The sequence below is a fragment of the Apaloderma vittatum genome, unplaced genomic scaffold (assembly GCF_000703405.1).
Source record: "Apaloderma vittatum isolate BGI_N311 unplaced genomic scaffold, ASM70340v1 scaffold940, whole genome shotgun sequence".
In the NCBI taxonomy this organism is placed as follows: Eukaryota; Metazoa; Chordata; class Aves; order Trogoniformes; family Trogonidae; genus Apaloderma; species Apaloderma vittatum.
The window spans coordinates 1,908-20,618 of NW_009694776.1; the positions used below are offsets into that span (position 1 = coordinate 1,908).

General features: G+C 36.3%; 1 protein-coding gene across 1 annotated transcript in view; it reads right to left on the bottom strand.

The window, feature by feature from the left end:
• Positions 1-1,584: 1,584 nt before the first annotated feature.
• The window catches only part of LOC104273357 (tetratricopeptide repeat protein 27-like), a gene marked incomplete at its 3' end in the record, with an annotated part of 30,056 nt that continues 12,929 nt past the window's right edge, over positions 1,585-18,711 (bottom strand). Inside the window, exons 4-8 of the mRNA XM_009868677.1 lie at positions 16,882-17,022; positions 13,873-13,975; positions 9,863-10,027; positions 6,255-6,391; positions 1,585-1,697 (exon numbers count right to left, since the gene is read on the bottom strand). Of these exons, the coding sequence (XP_009866979.1) occupies positions 1,585-1,697; positions 6,255-6,391; positions 9,863-10,027; positions 13,873-13,975; positions 16,882-17,022 (659 nt within the window). The remainder of the gene's footprint in view (positions 1,698-6,254; positions 6,392-9,862; positions 10,028-13,872; positions 13,976-16,881; positions 17,023-18,711) is intronic.

Here is an 18,711-nt window from a genome sequence, read left to right on the forward strand (position 1 = left end):
GAAGGTTTCTAGCCCCTGTTCAGAAGATAAAAGTGGTGATTTCAAAGCAATATACTGTGGTCAAGAAATCTACCATGCAGCCAGCCTATGTAAAATTCAAACTCTACCCTCTCATAGGAGATAGGAGTCATGATACAATCTCAATATAAGGAAATATTGTGTTAAAAAAAAAAAAAATGCAGTGCGAGTGACAGTGCTTCTCAGGAAGGGGAAGATTTTGCCTTGACTCGAGTCACTGAGAAAGACTAAAAGTGACTGGGCCAAGAACATATGTCAACCCACTGTTTGCTACTTTATCCTCAAGCTGGATCTAGATACAGCCTTGAAAAGAAAACAGAAACTATGAAGTCACAATACATATTTCATTCCTGAATTCCTGACTGCAGCGGATGGGTTGAACAGTTAAACGGCACAGCTGAAACAGACACACAACTTGACATTTGACTTCAACTCTACAGCCAAGCAAGGATCTGGCCTTTCAAAAAAAGCTGTAGTCTGAGAAATGGGAAGAAGAAAGGAAATAATCTTCTCTCCACTGACTTCCACTTCGAGACAAAAAGGAGATAAATAACTGAAAATTTCGGTGAGAGGGGCAGAGAAATACTATAATGTGTTTATTAAACAAACAAAAAGCCCCATATCACAAAGGCACTATGGCCAAATACTGAGTTGTTAGTTTATGCCGTCAAATTGCCTCCCTAGCCTTTCGCTGGCCTGTTCCTGTTGCCACCCTATCACAGAGATAGATCTTAAAAACACCCATGTGTCCCCGCAGAGGAAACACCGGTCTGAGACTCGGGAACTAGACATCACTCATTGTTTGGCTCCTGACCTTCTTCTGGCTTGGGCAATGTATTTCAGCACTACTGCATATTCAATTGTTTTGCAACTCACAGATCAGAAAAATGCTTCAACATATTAATACTTCTGAAACAAATCACACACAAAACAATTGTGGTAACTGTCATCAGCTAAATTACACTACATCACAGGAAATGCATTTCCCTGTTAGGAAATGGGGATATTCGTTAGTAGCCAGCTTACGATCCTTAAATCTCAAGTTGCTTTTTGCTCTTCTGTACAATTTCCAAAACCCATATAGCACAAAATTTTTGAAAGCAAGGAAAAGAGAAAACCTGAAGTGCAAAAAAAACATGAGGACTTTGTACAATGGCATGTAACTAAACAACGGACGCTTTGAATTTATACAAGGAATGCCCTGAATAGCAGTGTTCTGCTTGAAAGACATGGCTGACCCTCACAGGAAGCTGACCCCTGCAGACTCTGAAATGGGTTTTCCCAATCTACCAAAGTATCACCCCCATACAGTAGCTAACGCCACCTGACATTTGAAATATGATTCATCTGAGGTACAAAGAACAAGAAGCTTTTCCAGGATAAAAGAAACAATTCAGCAATTAATGAAACATTGCTAAAATTCTGAACTGGACACTAACGTTCACTCAGAGATAACGGAAAATGCTACCCATGTATAGCAAAAACCTTTTAGCATTTTAGTCAGGCTTCATTATCACAATGATTCATTCAGGTTGGCTTGTTAAAGTAAATATTAAACTAGCTTACCATATTCCGAGGATTACAGCAAGCTCCTCTGCGCACAGATCAGGTACCTGGTACTGATCAGCATCTGCTAATTTTATCTCATTAAGCACTGTGTCATCGTTTAAATCATAATTCTGTTGGACAAAGAAAAATAGATAGAAACAGTTGCAGAGAAATTCATGCCTTCAAAATATGAAAAAAATATAGACCTGTTTGAAAAAAGGATACTGCAGATATCAGAAGACCACATCACGGAAAGCAATTTGCCATGATAGGAGGTCGGTTAGCTCAGGGGGTTGAGCGCGGTGCTGACAATGATGACAACACCAAGGTCACAGGTTTGATTCCAGCTCGGTCCCCATGTGTTGCCTGGTCTAGTTAAGAGGTGGCGTTCCTGCCCGTGACAGGGAGGTTGGATTAAATGATCTCTAAGGTCCCTTCCAACCTAGGCCATTTTATGATTCTATTATTCTATTATCATGATAGAATAATTGACTGGGTAAGAGAGTAGAAGTATCATCCAAACCACTTCTGCTACGAGTATATTGGTTGTCATGCAGGAGAAACAGCATTCAGAGCAACTTTTAAGGTTACTTGAGTATTAATTTTCTACTTAAATAAGGGCTGAAGAGGATTTTGCCTTTCAAATTATTGCTCATTGTACTATCAATAATTTCCTGCTCTCTTATATATATACAGACAGGATGAAACAGATTAATGCTAAATGCGTTCCTAATATACAGGTTTTCTTGATATCAACCATGGGGTTTTGAGTATGTGTGGATTTCCTTCTGCCAGTACAGTTTAATTCCTCACACAGGGAATTGGTTCTCCTCTTTGAAAAAAAATTTAAAAATAAAAGAAAAAACAAAGTAGTTTTGCAAAGTAAAGAAACAGACTGAAAAAAACCCAACAACCACAAACCCAAAAAACCACCAAGCCAGCACCTCCACATACTTTGTTTTGGTAAAGGCAAGAAGGGGTATTCTCAAAAGGTTTGCTCCCAGACAAGCACTTGTGACTCTTCATCAAATTTCCTTTGGAATAAATTGTTTAAGAAGTATTCAGTTTACCTTTTACAAACAAGTATGGCTTCTGAAGTTCATTGTCTGTCATTTAATCTCCAGGAAAATTAATATAATCTGTGGCTGTAAAGTATAAATTATTATATTCATAGAATTTATGTTTGTTTGGAAACAAAACATTCCTTTGGCCACAAGCAAGGAAGAGATAGTTGTAATACTTTTTCTCCTTCCCTTCAAAAACCAATCAATCAACAACAAGGAAAAAAACTAAACCAAATAAAAATACCATCAAAAAACAAGACAAAACCCAAGTCCTTAAACCAATTACTGTACTATTATTTTTAGTTACCAGTAGCAGTTTTTATAATCTATTAAAAACAGAAAACAGATTTGTATTAACAGTTTTTTGAAATGCCTATTGATTTCCCTTCAAAGCCCCAGTACTATCTGTTCCCAATAAGTATGTCTATTGGCAAGTTCAAAATGAGGGTCCACAGAACAAAAGGAGAACAAGAATGAGTGAATTATTCACATTCATGTTCAGTTTTGTATCACTATATAACTGAAACAGAGAATGTGAAGAAAACAAGTTTAAGGAGATAATGAAAATATTCCCACACTTAAATGCATATTTAATATCATAATTTTCTTCTCTTACTACATTAGCACATATTAGCACATATAAGGATTAACCCACCACTTCCAGATGAAACTTATTTTAGAACAGAGCACTATGTTAGTATAATGATACCACTTCCTATCACCTAAGACAAATTACACCTTAATTTATAAAACAATTCATTAAAGATTTCCAGCTTCTGGTCTACATAAACTTTAAAATCTAGCCTGTATAAGCAGTACTAAATGCTTTAACTTCACTATGAATACTGATCAAGTGAATTGTACTGCAACTGTATGCTAGAGTTTTAAAGCATGACTTCTGTTCCTAGATGTAAACTGAAATTCCTCATTCTCTGAAAATATAAAAACAGCTCTGATTTTTTTAAAACGAATCAAACTATTTTAAAACACCAGTTCATATCAAGAATCCTTATGTATCACCTCAAGCCTGAGATTTTTCCTGCCACAGAAACTAACCTATGAGCCAAATTTTGAAATTACAAACTGAATTATTTATTTTGAGATACAAACAGTTTTCCTTTTAGTGCCATCTGAGATAACATAATTGCTCAGCACCAGAGGGAAGCGGAAAACACTTGATCAGACATCAGCCCAGCTAACAACAGTCCAAAAATTTACCACATTGCTATATTAGTTGTATTTTTAACAGAATTAAATTACTTACTGCTTAACTGCAAAATAATTTGTTCAGTCATCTTACTGAACAATAACAGGGGGAGAACTTTAAAACCATAAAAGTTAGCACTCCAAAACAGGAGATGAAAATTAGGTGCGACCAGTCTTGACTTGGCCTTTATACATATTGGCAAAGTCTATTGTTCTCTTAGGAAATTTTTCACTCATCCAGGACAATTCCTATCTTTAGCCAACTAGAGTATTTTCTTTCATCTGCAAACAGCAGATGTGAAATAAGATCACTGCAGAGGGGAAGAAAATTTTGCTCTAATGATTTTGCAGTACGATCATAGGCCTTTTAGCTTTCCGTACGCATATGGTAATTTTGTGGACACTCTGAGCACCTCTCAAGACTTAGCTTCCAGGCATTTGCCATGAATAGTGAATAGTGAGACAGAGATGCAATAATGTTGTCATAGTTTTTGGCAGAGGGAGGAAGGCATCTACTCCAATTTTTGCTAAAAGAACTTCAGGATACACTCAGGGCTGACAAATTTGAGACGAGACCTGGCAAAAGAAACACTAGGACTCACTGTTGAAGTTAACACTAATAAATTACAAAAATAAGTTATATTTTGATTATACATTATCAATAAAGACATGGCAGAGAAAGAGGAAAAAAAAAACCAACCAAACCCTTCAATTGTTAATTCAGCACATACATGAATTGGAACACTTGGTCTAACACCTGTGACAGAACATCCACACACGATGCTAATAAAATATCTGAACTGGCAAACCTCCAGTTTTCCTTAAAGCAGCATGTCATTCTATCCTATTTTCTAGAATTTCTGACTAACACACAATGAAGAAATAAGAGGTTCTGATTTCTAAATATTTGTTTTTCAGCAGTAGACTGTGGAACAGAAAGTCCAACTTTCCTCAACAGGAAACAGTCTGAGTAACTTACGACAGAATTATATGACACAGTTGCTAGACCTGTGCAAAATTCAACTCCCTCCCTGTGGCCAAAACTTCTCAAGTGCTTTTTAGCATCACATTTTTACTTTTCAGAAGGAGTAAATACGCTTACTTTCTTAAGCATTAATTTCAAGATATGTTCAGAAAAATTTAAGTAGGGAAGCATGGATAATATAACTAATTTTTAAAGGTTCCAAGTAGCCCAATTTTCTTTCTCAAACTCTGTGCTAAACTTACTTCAGCAGCTTTGGGTCTGTTCACTAAAAAGACATATAATATTTTATTAGCAAGGAGAACATTTTATTCCAGCCTATCCTTACAGGATAGGCCATTTTTCTTGAAATGGTGTCATTACTTCAATGCAAACTAACTTTCTTACCAGATATAGACTACATAGGCAAATTCTTCCCAAGGTTGAGGATCACTGGAAAAAATAGTCATACGATATTCCACTTAGGGACTCTCTGAGAACAATGCATCCTACACTTTAGTACTAAATAAGTGGTACTTGAAGTCCACAACTAAGTCAACACTCACAAAGTGGCTTCCCCCTGAGCTTTCACTATGCTTAAATGGGTTGCTATACATAGCTCCACCACAAGCACAAGTTTGACTACATCTGTGTCACATCTCTTTTCATCAAAGTGAATACAACACTAAAGACATAGTAATGGACAATCAAGAAAAACTAGGATAGTCTCCCAAGATATTTGTGCATTCAATTTAGAAATAGAGAAGTATTGTCAAATTCTTTTGCTTAGGATCCCTGCTTGATCTGGAAGTCTACCTAGCTATAACCTTTTTTTGTAAAGGCTCTTCAATCTGAACAATATATCTTGGACCATAATGCCTCAATTTATCTCTGGCTTCTTTAGCAAGTTCAAATAGCTTTAAATCCTGATCAGAACCTCTCCACATGAAGAAAAAAATGCCATCCCCAAAACAGTTCAGTGGCTGTTGAGCAACTTATAATTTAAGTCATCATGCACACCCTTAGGACTAGGAGGGCCAAGTCACATAATTCATGCCAAGTGAAATACCTAGACTGATTTCCTATCTTCACACCAGTCCTAAACATGCCAGTCAGACCTTAGGAATCTGTGCATTTCTGTGATGCTTTGCAGGCTACTTTGAAAATCTCTCTTCCTAACTCCATCATTCTTAGACACTAGAAATTAATATATAAACTCTAAAAGATCACATTTGCAAACATGCTTTTCATTGAGTAGCCACATCTGTCTTGCAGACAGTCACGTGTTGCCCATGTCCTTTAGTATTAGGGCAAATAACTGCCCCACATTTTTCAAAAACTTTCAGAAATCATAAGTTTCTCCTAGGCACCACATGCTTTTCGCTTGCAGGTACCCAAGAAAAGCTTCAGAACATTTTCGTTTTAAGAAATTTAAAAAATTATTCTCAAATACACACCACTGTTAGGTTTTCTAGAGGTGTTGGAGGCAGAGTTAGTTCACTGTGAGGAAGGAGTAACTCATCTGTTCTTTGGACATCCAAAATAAGCTGTGCAACATATTTTTCCTGAAACCGTGTTCTCTTCCCCAAAGCACCTACAGAAAATTAATATAAGTTTATATCAATGAACAGTAAAAGACAGCAATACCATCATATACTAGAAAGTTGCTCACATAAAAGAAAAATCAGAAACACATTCAGAATTAGTCTACAAAATCTAGCAGTGGTTTAACTTTGCTCAACCAGTTTGCTGCAACTACATGCATTCTCACTGTTAGCTACAGCATACAAAGAAATACCTATTACAAACGCACAAACAGCTAAATAGGTCTTGCAAAGCCACTTTTAGGTAAATTCCCCATGACTCATAATATTGCCTCTTGAAAACTCAGTCATCACGTTTCATCCCTCCCCTACTCATTCCCTAGCAATAAGCCACAAACAATTTTTCCATTTGCCTGCTACACGTTAATGCCATCACAGAGACATTTAGGCAAATAAAAATCCCGTAACATGTTACAGGCCATCTTTTTAAATATTTCAGATCTTCATTTCACAACTTCGGTCTACAAGTAGGTTTCAAAGACATGACATTACCATACTACGGCACATAAGATACTGTAGAAGTAACATAGAGGAGAGTGAAACAACAAACAAATGAAAGCTGTCTCATGAATCAATCAATGTTCAGAAGGCACAATGTGAAACTCCTCTCGGTGTTGTTTCTTCAGTTCTTTAATTTTCCTCAGGCAACTTTTACTAGCTTTTAGAGTGGCAACTGATGTTTATACCAAATTGCAATGAGAAGCACGTCTGTTCTTCTGTTAGCAACTTGTCTGCAAGCTGCAATCAGAAGGTTGGTAACTTTAAATACCAGAATTCTAACCAGAGCCAAAATAGGAGCTAAAAATTCATAGAATCATAGAATGGCATAGGCTGGAAGGGACTTACTGCTCATCTAGTCCAACCTCCCTGTTTTGGGCAGGGACGCCACCTCTCGACTAGACCAGGCAACACATGGGGACCGAGCGGGAATCGAACCCACGACCTCGGTGTTAGTCCTTGTTGTCAGCACCGCGCTCAAACCACTGAGCTAACTGGCCCTCTATTGTTATGAGACTTGTGGGTTTGCTTGCTTATTATTAGTATGATACAATGCTTGGATAACATCATCTGTGAAAGTCAGAGGACTGAAGGCTGATCCTCTGTTGCTTTTGCAGAATCAATTAAGACCGAGTTGTTAATTTCATTACAATTCTGAAAATTTTGCAAAAAACTCAAAAACCTTTGAGGTAAAGACGGTGACGCACTGGAACAGGCTGCCCAGGGAAGTGGTGAAGTCACCATCCCTAGAGGTGTTAAAAAAAATGTGCCACTTCAGGACATGGTTGTGGTAGTGTTGGGTTTGGCACATGGACTTGACAGCCTTAGACATCTTTTCCAACCTTAATGATCGCTCACGTGACAAAGGCCTGGCACAGGTACTAATAAAGCAATCTTGGAGGTAGAAAGCGAGCAGCAGGGAAACCAGAAATTACACAGATTTCTCCATTTCTGCCAATCATCCTTTTTAATGGGAAAGCCTCGTGTAAGGAGTTCATGAAGAAAAGGGTTCTAAAAGTATCACCTTAAAATCACAAGCCACACTGCAGAGTGAAACACTGGATAATGGTTCATACCAATTTTACACACTACCAGTCAATTATCAATATTAATAATGCCTGAAATTCACTATGTTGAAATTCACTTCCCATTATATCAAACTGAATAAAGCAGCTGAATAAAACACTTGCAAACCTACGCTAGGTACCGATAAATTTATTTATCACCACCCAAAAATTGTGATTTGTTTATGCTCCGAGATGCACACACCCTCTACTCCCATTTTTTAAAGCAAATTCTTTACTATTACAGGAACAAAACAATCTTTTTTGGGGGGGGAAAATATAATCTGTGTTTAAACTGGGGAAAAATTTGCTTTCTTTATACCACGATAAATTCTCACAAAACAGGAGGAATCTACACAGAGATTTTACTTTCTGTTTCATGTTAGAAGTTATCAGAGATGCATTCATTGTTGGGCATGAAAACAAGTAGACACTATGCAGATCTCAGAGATCTGCATAATTAAACTCCCAGATCTGTTGACCTTAAATTTATTCTGGATTACCCACCTTTATTTTTGTAAACTTATATGCAAAAAGGATTACAGTCTTCTCTTTTACAGGAAATTGTTTTGTGGAGTTATTGATGGTTGTGACTCGTTGTAAGAGACAGAAGGATGTTTTTTACTGAATGATGAATACAGCACAGAGCTGGATTATTGGGACTTAAAGTACACAAGCCAAAATGAGTATGATTTACTCATTTATTGCTAAAAACTTTGGAAAACATTGCTTCTAAATTCTCTAAGAACAGCATAAATTTCCATGCCACAATAAAAGGTTCAACTAATAAGAATTACAACCATTAAAGAATAAAAGACTTAAAATCCCTTCCTAAAAAGGAAATTTCTTTCAAAAGCTTTAAAAATGTTTTTGCTAGAGGTTGAATTTTTACATTAAAGCAAAGGTTTTTTTGATGATGTAACATTTCTTCCATTTAGCCCAAACATGCACGTCAAACAAGTTTGTCTAGAACGCCAACAATTCCCACATGTTCAGTTCAGTTCACTTGCCTTCAGGTTAGTCATCATTCATAAGTATTCTAAGAGATTTAAGGAGATAAACCAAAGAATTTTTAGGAGTTTCACAACATTTTTCCAAGAGACCGTATCAGTACAATCTCTCCTCGGGACTAGCACGACCTCTTGGTGAAGTAATCAAAAATACAAATAATTCCTGGCATTCAAACATTTCTTTTCCCCTCCAAACACAAAGTTTTTCCCTCGGCTAGATTTAAGGAAATTATTCATCCAAAAATCTAAAGATCTCGTTTAAAGCGAAAAAAATAATCCAATATGTAGCAATAAAATTGAAAAATATCAGTGAATAGCTATATGCAACTTTGATTTTACTTGTGTTTAGTTACAAAGTCTCCATAGTGATTGAATCCTTGATATTTCTGTTCATCTGAAATTTTACTTTTCTGCTTATTTTTTGTGACAACAACAGTCCCAGAAGTTCTTTTAAAATGTTATTTACATACAGTAGATCTAGGCTAGTGGAATGAAAGGTGAAAAGACTACATCAAATCGTCATGCAGACTTCTTTATAAGTGTCTCCAAACAAACAAACAAACAAAAAACATTCTTCATGACTTCAATTAGTTTCAGGAGTCCCATAACAGGAACAACTAGACCTAGAATGTGATATGAAATGAGAAGGAAGAATCGTAATACCACAGCTGTTCAGACACCAATATCAGCAATGAATTGTAACTAGATAGTAGATTTTTCTCCCCTTTTCCAAGCAATGCTAATGATTAGAAGTCAACTAAGTCTGACCTGCTAGAAGATTTTTCAAAATATACGGTTTTTTAGTTTGACATGTAAAAAAAATTTCAACAAGCCATTGATTAGTTTGGTCCAATCAACTACGCTCATAGACTGTACAAGCAAACCTTACCTGTAAGATTAATCTGCAGTTTTGTTATGTCTTTAGCCGTACTGAAACACTGTTTGGCTTTTTTATACTCATAGTAATACAAAAACGTGTAGGCACACTCAAGATGGAACTGAACTGCTAAGTGCCAGGTTTCATCACCTGTAGTCAGAGTTTCTACTTCTGTCACTGCAAATTAAGAAAAAGAAAAGCTATTAGGAAGTAGTCAAGGAGAATATTTTAAAAACCCTTTTAAAGTACTAGGAAAGTCTGTTATTCTTAAAGTAGATCTGTTGTTCTTTACACACATTTAAAATCCACAATGTATAAAAGATACGCACTATCTGAAACACTTTTTCAAGTTTTATATCTGAGAATTACTACTACAACAAACAAAAGCTCAATCCTCGCTTACATTTTACAGCAAAGCTAAAGAACATAAGAACTCAGAATATAAAATATTGAAGTAATACCCTTCCCTTAAGTAGCAGGCTTCAAATGAGAAAGTTTCACCAGACTGAGCACTGAATGGAGACTCAGAACTCTTTCTTTGAGGGGTTTTGTTTGTTTGCATGTGGATTTTTTTGGGTTTTTTTAATAATTACTGATTTGCTGAGTCATAAAGACCATGTTCTCCATCTGAATAGGAGAAAGTATCTTCACAAATAAACCTAAAATCTCTACAAAAGACGACTTGATATTTTTGCATCCAGCATAGAAGCATTCATATTTCTTATATATCTTAATTCTATCTAACAAAATAAAGTAAATGACAAAAGAATACACTTGCATAGTAAAACACAGACCATTAATGTGAATTATTCTTAAATGGAAGTGGTATTTTGCTTGGGGCTTTATCTCTTTCTTTGTCAGAAAATATTACATAATAGAGTTCTTGAGAGGCTCATCGCTTTACAGTACCTAAAAAACCTGAGATCCAAGATTAAGACAGACACTGTGTTACTTATTTTTCATACATGCTTTATCGAGATTATTAGATTAAGATTATCAGATTATTAGATTAAAATTACTAGATTAGGATTATCAGAAGTTCTTACTATATTAAAAACTAGTATTTTTAAAAATTCTGACTTTTGAACTTAGAGAAAGGCAGTCAATTCTATCCTGAACAGATTTAATTGTTTAAACATCTTAGTACTTTTTAAAGTACTTGTTAAACACCAAAATCTTTCAGTTAATATAGAAAGCTGAACGTATTTTTATACAGCTTTTTTAATTCAGTGAATAAGAATTTTCATGGATAAATCATGTCTAGTAACTTTTTTTCAAGGTCCAAATTTAGAGATTTTGTATAATGAAAGCAAACTGGTAATTTAAAAATATTACTGCAATTGTTTTCAACTGAAGTAAGATAGAGAATGCAGCACATTACAACTTAATCCTTAAAAAAAACTCTCAAGAGACTACAACTATTTAAAGATGCAATTTAATCCCCACTTCTAACACAAAGTCTATTTCAACTAATTACTTCAGTTATTTCAAAATTGAGAAAGTCAGCTGACCTTAACCTCAGATTCAAAGTAATCTATACTCTTTACTAAGTATTGTCTTTTTTGAAACAAAGAGAATAAGGCCAACAGGACCATAAAATATCTGCCTTTGCAACAAAAGCTGTGTTTTCTGTAGTAAGAGTGAAAAGAATTACAGTAAATTATTTGGTCTGCCATCTTTACCTGCTTTTCACACTCCATACATAAGCAATGTAACTCTCATGGTTTCCCATCAGCTCACAAGATACTGCATGTGCAGGCACATGTGGAAATCACACAAAAATGCAACTTTCCAGCTGGAATTAATTTTATTCAATTCCAAAGAGAAAAAACAACCAACAAACCAACAACAAAAAAGACAGGTTATAGTCTAGAATCATGCAGTACTTCCTAGATTTTCCATAGCTAACAAGTTTCAATGACCTGAATATAGAATTACTTGTTCTAAAACCACATCCTCTGACATAACTATAGCAGTATAGATATATATATAGATATCATATACAATGCTATAACTACTGCTATAAAGTGATACATTGAGGAGCAGTTCTACCATCCTCTATCTATTCCTAATACTGATGTAGCTGAACAGACACATGGATGCCCCAAACTTAAGACATTCCCCCAGCATTCCCACACCACATTTGGCACAGGGCCAAACGGATGGGAAACTGCACTGAGCCCTCTTGATTTTTTTACTGCTTCAGAACAACATAGAATTGCTGCAGCTATCTTCTGCCCGGGTAATGATGTTGACCTTACACTTCAGAACAATGTAGAAAAGATAATTTCTCCTGAATGTGGAGGCCTTTTACCCTAGTAATTATGACAAAGTTTTCTAGTCAAGTTGATACAGAACAAGCAAGTGGGTTCTTTAAGCCCTAATCAAAGACTATCTAAAAGCTTTATTAAGTATTTATTTTATGGAATGGAATATGAAGGTACTTGTTTGAAATATCAGATGGCTTTAATTAGAAAGTAAATAAACCGTTAGAGGCAGCAGGCAGCAAAAAGTGCCCGAAAAAAACCCTCACTACAGATTCAAGTGTACTTTGCATCATCTTCTCTGAAAATCACATCCAGGAGTCTCAAAACAGGTCACTGAAAACAGACATCTTAGTGCTTATTCAGTTCCTGTGCATATGCAGCAGCATCCTCTACATAGAGCAGTCTCTGCAGCCCTGAGCTATCTCTACCCAGTATCATCTAGTCAATGCCTTCTAATTAATGATTTCCATTTCTTAAGATTCCCATACCTGTGCAAGATAACTCTAGAATTTAGTTCAAAATTCTCTAATAAAGTATAAAAAGACAAAAATCATAGTTTACATCAACAGTAACAAAACATCCATCCAGAGGGAGAATTAAGGCAGCTGGTACTTCACTGCAGCGGACTCAAAATCCTCTGATCAATTTCATTACTGCACTAAGAGCTTTGTTACCTATTTGGAAGTTCTTCACAGACCAAAACCCACTTCGTATTTTATGTACAATTTGCATGGCCTGAACCTACATATAGTTCAGATCAAAGAACCTCCATTAAGGTGTGCTGGGCAAGGGAAGACTTGAAAATTCAGCATTTAAGATTGCCGCCTTTAGCAAAATAAAACACACATGATGACACATCTCTAAATACAACAGAAAATTTCTTAAATGCAATTGGTTGGTAACTTCAGGTTTATGAAATTAAATGAAGAATCTTTAGCTTAGTAGCTGGTGAGGGGCAAATGTACATAAAACCTTGCCTCCTTTTTCCAGCTTTGTCCATCACTGTAGCAAACAATATTAACAGTCTCTATAAGAGTTTATTCCTCTTAGAAAAAAAAACAAGCAGTGTAATTACAATTGATGTTTTAAATTCCTAAATTATGCTTTTGTAAACATCAACACATCTATTACATAATTTAGTTTCAAGGTTGTCTATATTGTCTATATATAATATAAAGCAGTAACAAATTTCAAAACCTAGTTGGGGATAGAGAAAAAAGGAAAAAAGTGTATTTCCCCCATGAAGATACAGAACAACACATTCCTTTTCTAAACCCAAATAAGTTCAGTTGAATAAGTAATGAAAAGTGTACAGAACGGCTTTGAATAAGCTTATGATAAGTTAACAATGCTAAGCATAGGGGCAAAAAAACCCAAAAAAACAAAAAACTTTGTCTGCAATCACATATTCCCATTTTCACCTTAGAGGCTGGAAAATAGCACGTGCAATGCAAGCCCATGTTAATTTAAGTGAATTCTGCTCCCTCTCTGCTCTCTGTATATGCCTAAGCATCTGATAAGCATCACGTTGCAAGAGCTGTGCCTACAACTTCCCTCCCATAGATATACACAGGACCTGGGTTCAGAACTCAGGATCATAATCAAAGGCAGGACGAACTGAGTCCTGCTCGGACGCCAGCCACTGAAGAAGAGCACTTAACCCTCGTGATCCCCCAGCTTTATGTTGAATATGACATATATCCATGTCTTACAGCTGATGCTGTAGGCCTAGAAAATAAGTAATTAGAAACATACCTTGTTTTATACAGGTCTGGGCAAGCGTAAATAGCTCAGGCGATCTCTCCTCTAACAACTGCTGGTGAATATTCACACATCTTAGAGTCCACCAAGATAACGTCTGAAAGGAAATATGGATACTTCAAGTTAATAACAAGTATAGGTCGTTTGTCTAAAACAAACAAACAAAAAGTAAGTAACAAAAAATATAGATTTTGTAGGCTTGATAGAGCTCTGATCAACCTGATCTCGCTAAAGAGGTCCCTGCTCACTGCAGGGGTGGGGTTGGACTAGATGGCCTTTAAATGTCCTTTCCAGCCCAACACATTCTACAATGCTAATCTATTAGAAAGTAAAAAATAAAAATAAAAAAATGAAAACATCCAAAATATTGTTTCATAGAAAAACTGAGCACTAACCTAGCATAAAGATGAACATAATCAAGCAGCCCTACAGGGCTCTACAAGTTTGATGGCCTTTTCCTTCTTTTAATTCCACTAGCTGCTCTTTGAATCCTGCAAACCTTTAGGGTCTGGTAGTCTTTCCATGAATAAAAGATAAAAAAAATAATACTTGTGTGTGCTTATTTTGTAGCAGCCACTTGCTACTTTAACGCTTCCCAATTCTTCTACCAGAAAAAGATAAAAAAAAACCAAACCAATCTGTTTCCTATATATCTTCTTGAGTCACTTTTATGATTTTAATAGACAGCTATGTTCTCATTGTTCAGTAATCTTTCCAGCCTGGAGAGACCTAGACCATTTAGTTACTTTTTGTATGGAAGCCATTCAGTATTTCTGATTGTCCAGTATTGCTCTTCTATGTCTTTTTGCCTCTGTCCTGCTCAACCTTTTTGTATTTCTTCAGGTGGGGGTAGAACAGAGACAGTGAGAAGTGGAAGAGGACCAGAACTGCTCATGAGAACATCTTACAATCACAGTTGAAAGCATTAATGTTTCTATGTGGAATTTCAGAAAGGAAAAATACCTTATTGAACTAAGTAATCATTCTGTAGCAGAGCTGAATCAGAGCTCAGGAAATACCTGATTGTACAAAGCTGTGTACACAAAACATAAGTCCCCCAGTATATCTTATCCCTCTCTAGCTGCACCAGGCCAAAATGCACGGAGAAGCTAACTGATAATAAAATATTCTCAAAATTATACCCAAGATTATCATCTGCCTCTACACAGGCTCTAATGACTACTAGTTATTCTGCTACTGTTAGCACATCAACCATTTTCTATGAAACCGATGTTTGATTGTTTCTGAGAGGCACCTATCGTCTCAACTCTTTATACAGGTATGCTCACATCAGATTGACCTCAGGGCTGTACACTATTCAAGCATAAATATCCAAACCAATCATATGCAGTTAACTGTAATATCCCTAGAAAGGAACCATCAAAAAGAATAATAGCATATACTTCAAAATGCAATGAAAGATGACTTTTGATATCAAGCTGAATAGAGTAAAAGCACACAAACAATAGACTTTGTGAAAGAGGTCAAATCCCAATATTTCATCACTTACTTAAAAATCTAAAGGCAACTTAAATAAGAAGTTTCAAATTACTTCAGTTTAGCATTGTATAATGAAGTATTCATTTTCCCGCACAACTGAGTATCCAATTTAATGATACAATTTCCTGAGGCCTGATGATGTTTGTTGCTCAGAAATGTTAGAATGAGGGAGAAAATATTTAGAAAGTTTCAGGTAAGTCAGCTGAGCTCCATACAATATTCTATCAGCAATATTAGTCTTTTTGGGAGCCAAGTTAAGAACTTTTGGATGATTTTTAAGCATTTAATCTTCTATGTACAATAGCGTTTTTTGAATAATACACCTTTATTAATGCTTTAGATGAAGTATTTCAGAGTATTTTACCCCATTTTAAGTTTATTTGCACTAATCTTAAAGAAGTAAAAGCATTAAGAGAATTCCTTTGAATCAAGCTGAAATGAGAAAGAATGGCAAGCTTTAATTGCTGCACTGACCTGTTGATCAAGGTAGTTTTCACCAGTTATTGAACTACTACTACTCAGACTTGATGTAGCCCCAAGTAACTGAACCTCCACTGCATAGAAGGCAGCCCCCCACTGTATCAGTGTGAGGGGAGGCAGCAAGGGAATTCTTTATACCAGGTACATTTTCTGCCTCCCTGACTGTCCCAATTGCTGAAATTGAACAGCACTCATCTGTGAATAACAGGGAAAACGATGGAAGAGCTTGGCTTCCAGAAATGCAGTACAGTCAACATCTCCCACGCAGTTTAATTCATCACTCATACAAAGACCCAGCTGGGACGGATGTTGTCTGCCAAGCATAAAGAGGGACCATGTGGCATTTGATCTCCAGCCAAATTCTGCTCAACTGGAATGCAATAAAGAGAAGCTGCTGCTGTTAGAAGTCCCACAGTCTCAGAGCGCCCTGCTACCAACCAGTCTGCTGCTAAACTACAAAGGAGATAGAGACAAAAACCATCTCAAGAAGTTCATCTTATCTTCTTCGTTTTAATGTACAAGCACAAGAAAGAATTAAGTTAGCCTCCACATGAACGCTCACAATGAGGACAATGAGAAACAAAAAGAGGGCTTCCTTGGCATCTAAAACTCACGGCTTAGAATTTATACAGTAATGGTTAACAGTATCCCAAAGCTTGTTAAAAAGGACATAGTACATGTACAGAGTTAGAGGGTACTCTACCCTACACCCCCTCAAATAATGCCACAAAGTATGTGTCTTTAAAAAAGTTGCTTCCTATTAAATTTTACAGTTTCCCCAGGTAATAAAGGCATCTTTCTTCTCTTTTGGGGAAGACAGTGAAGAAATAACTTATTTTGAAGAAAAAACCACTTGCATTTAATTGTAATCACTTTGTATGAACTGCTTCTCAGAAGGAAAAACCTCAGAGCTACAGCAAAAGAAATGGAAGTTATACCAACTCAATGAGGTATAAAGAAAAGAACGAGAGAAACAGTTAACAAGTAGCTGGCAGTCATAACGATTAGTCACATATTTTTTACCTGAAGAGAAGCCAGTTTGTGTCTTGAATTCACAAGGATTATCCTGGCTATAAGCAGCAAAATAGGATGAGAAGTCAAGGTATAGACTGATTCACCATCTAGAACCAGCATCTTCAGAATAGCTGCATGAAGCATTTTTGGCTGAAAGAATAATAATAAAAAAAAAAAAAGACAAGTTTCAGGAAACATAAGTAAGTTTATAAACAAATCATGTAATACAGAACAGGGAGAAATAACTCTACATGTATTTAAGGAAGAAGTCTGCTCAAAACATTAAAAAAAAACCAACAAAAAATCTCACCCAAAACAAAAAAAAACAGTCTCTTGGAGTGTCAATCTTTAAGCAACTTGTGGTGAATTTTGCCTTGTTTCTTGCTGTCCTGATACATCGTATCAGCATGATCTGAAAGAATCTCCTTTCCCCCCACCTGAAATGCACACATCCAGTCAACACTATCCCCAAACACACTCCAGTAATATAATCCTTCATATGATCTAAGGGGAAAATCTTCTGGTAAATCCATGCCATTCAATTTGTAATCACGGAAAAAAAAAAAGTCGTTAAATTAAACCTACAGCACTCAAACACACTAGATATTGCTCCAGTGATGTCAATATTTGTTATCTTCTTTCCTTAGAGGAAGCTTTCTGTTGGCTTGGCATGGCATCAGGGCAGGAATATTAGAGACATTCTTCCCTTTGACCAATAAGTAAAAATCTCTCCCTGATTTGGATGCTTTCCCGTATAACATTTTCTACAGTAATTCTTTTACTTAATGGGCTTGAGATAGCTCTCCAGGGAATCTGTTTCTCAGGGGTGACTATCATCCGACAGTCACCTATTCTTCTCTCCCTTTTAATGAAATGGAAGCATTCAAGCAGTTTATCTTCAGACTCAGAGATGTCAGTTCATAAGTTTATTCCTCATTCTCACATGGCAGGTCTCCTTCACAAACTAAATAACTAGGGCTTTTGTTATTGGTTGGTATGAAAGGGGCAAGAAAAGGGAATGGAAGGGAAAGAAAAGAAGAGAAGGTTAAATGACAGCTTGCATTGAAGTCCCTTGCCTGAGAAAGATTCTTACTCAGTCTACAACCAGGAGAGATGTTATCTGAATCACATTTCAGCTTTTTAAACAAGTGCTGTAATTCCTAAGTTATTTGAAACTCTTTTCAATAACTTTACCAACAGGTTACAACAAAGACAAAAGTTGTTAAGCCACATTCACTCAAGCCTGAGGAGTGAGCAATGGAGAGACTGCAGCCCCCTTTCACTGCCTGCTGGTGTTGTTGGGGGGGAGGAGGTACCCAGGAAGAAGGGAGGGGTGAAGAGGGAAGGGTATTTAAAATCTGATTGTATTTATTTTCTTCCACTATCCTACTCTTAATTTAGTTGAGAACTGGTGGTGGTAAATTAAATTTACATTTTTCTCCCCAAGTCTGCTCTGTTTTTTGTACACGACCATAAGTGCTAAAGGAACTCTCCCTGTCCTAATCTCAGTCCTTGAGCCTTTCTTTTGAATTTTCTCAATCCTTATCCCTAAAGGGGGTGGGGGTGAGTGAGTGGCTGTGTATCTCTTGTTCTTGGTGGGGCAGGCTCGAGATACAACACCCCAATACACTCTTTTTTGATTCTTTCTATAATCAAAGTAGACTGCACTTAAAATACTCAGTGGAAAAGCAAAGAAACTGTAAGCTTTGTTATAGAACCATTTTCTAAAACAGCCTTGCTATGCTACAGTAATCTACACTTGTTTAAGCACTGTAGCAACCAGTGAATCCCAGATTCACATTTCAAGTTCTTTCACTGGAGAGCTCAGTCGGGCTAACA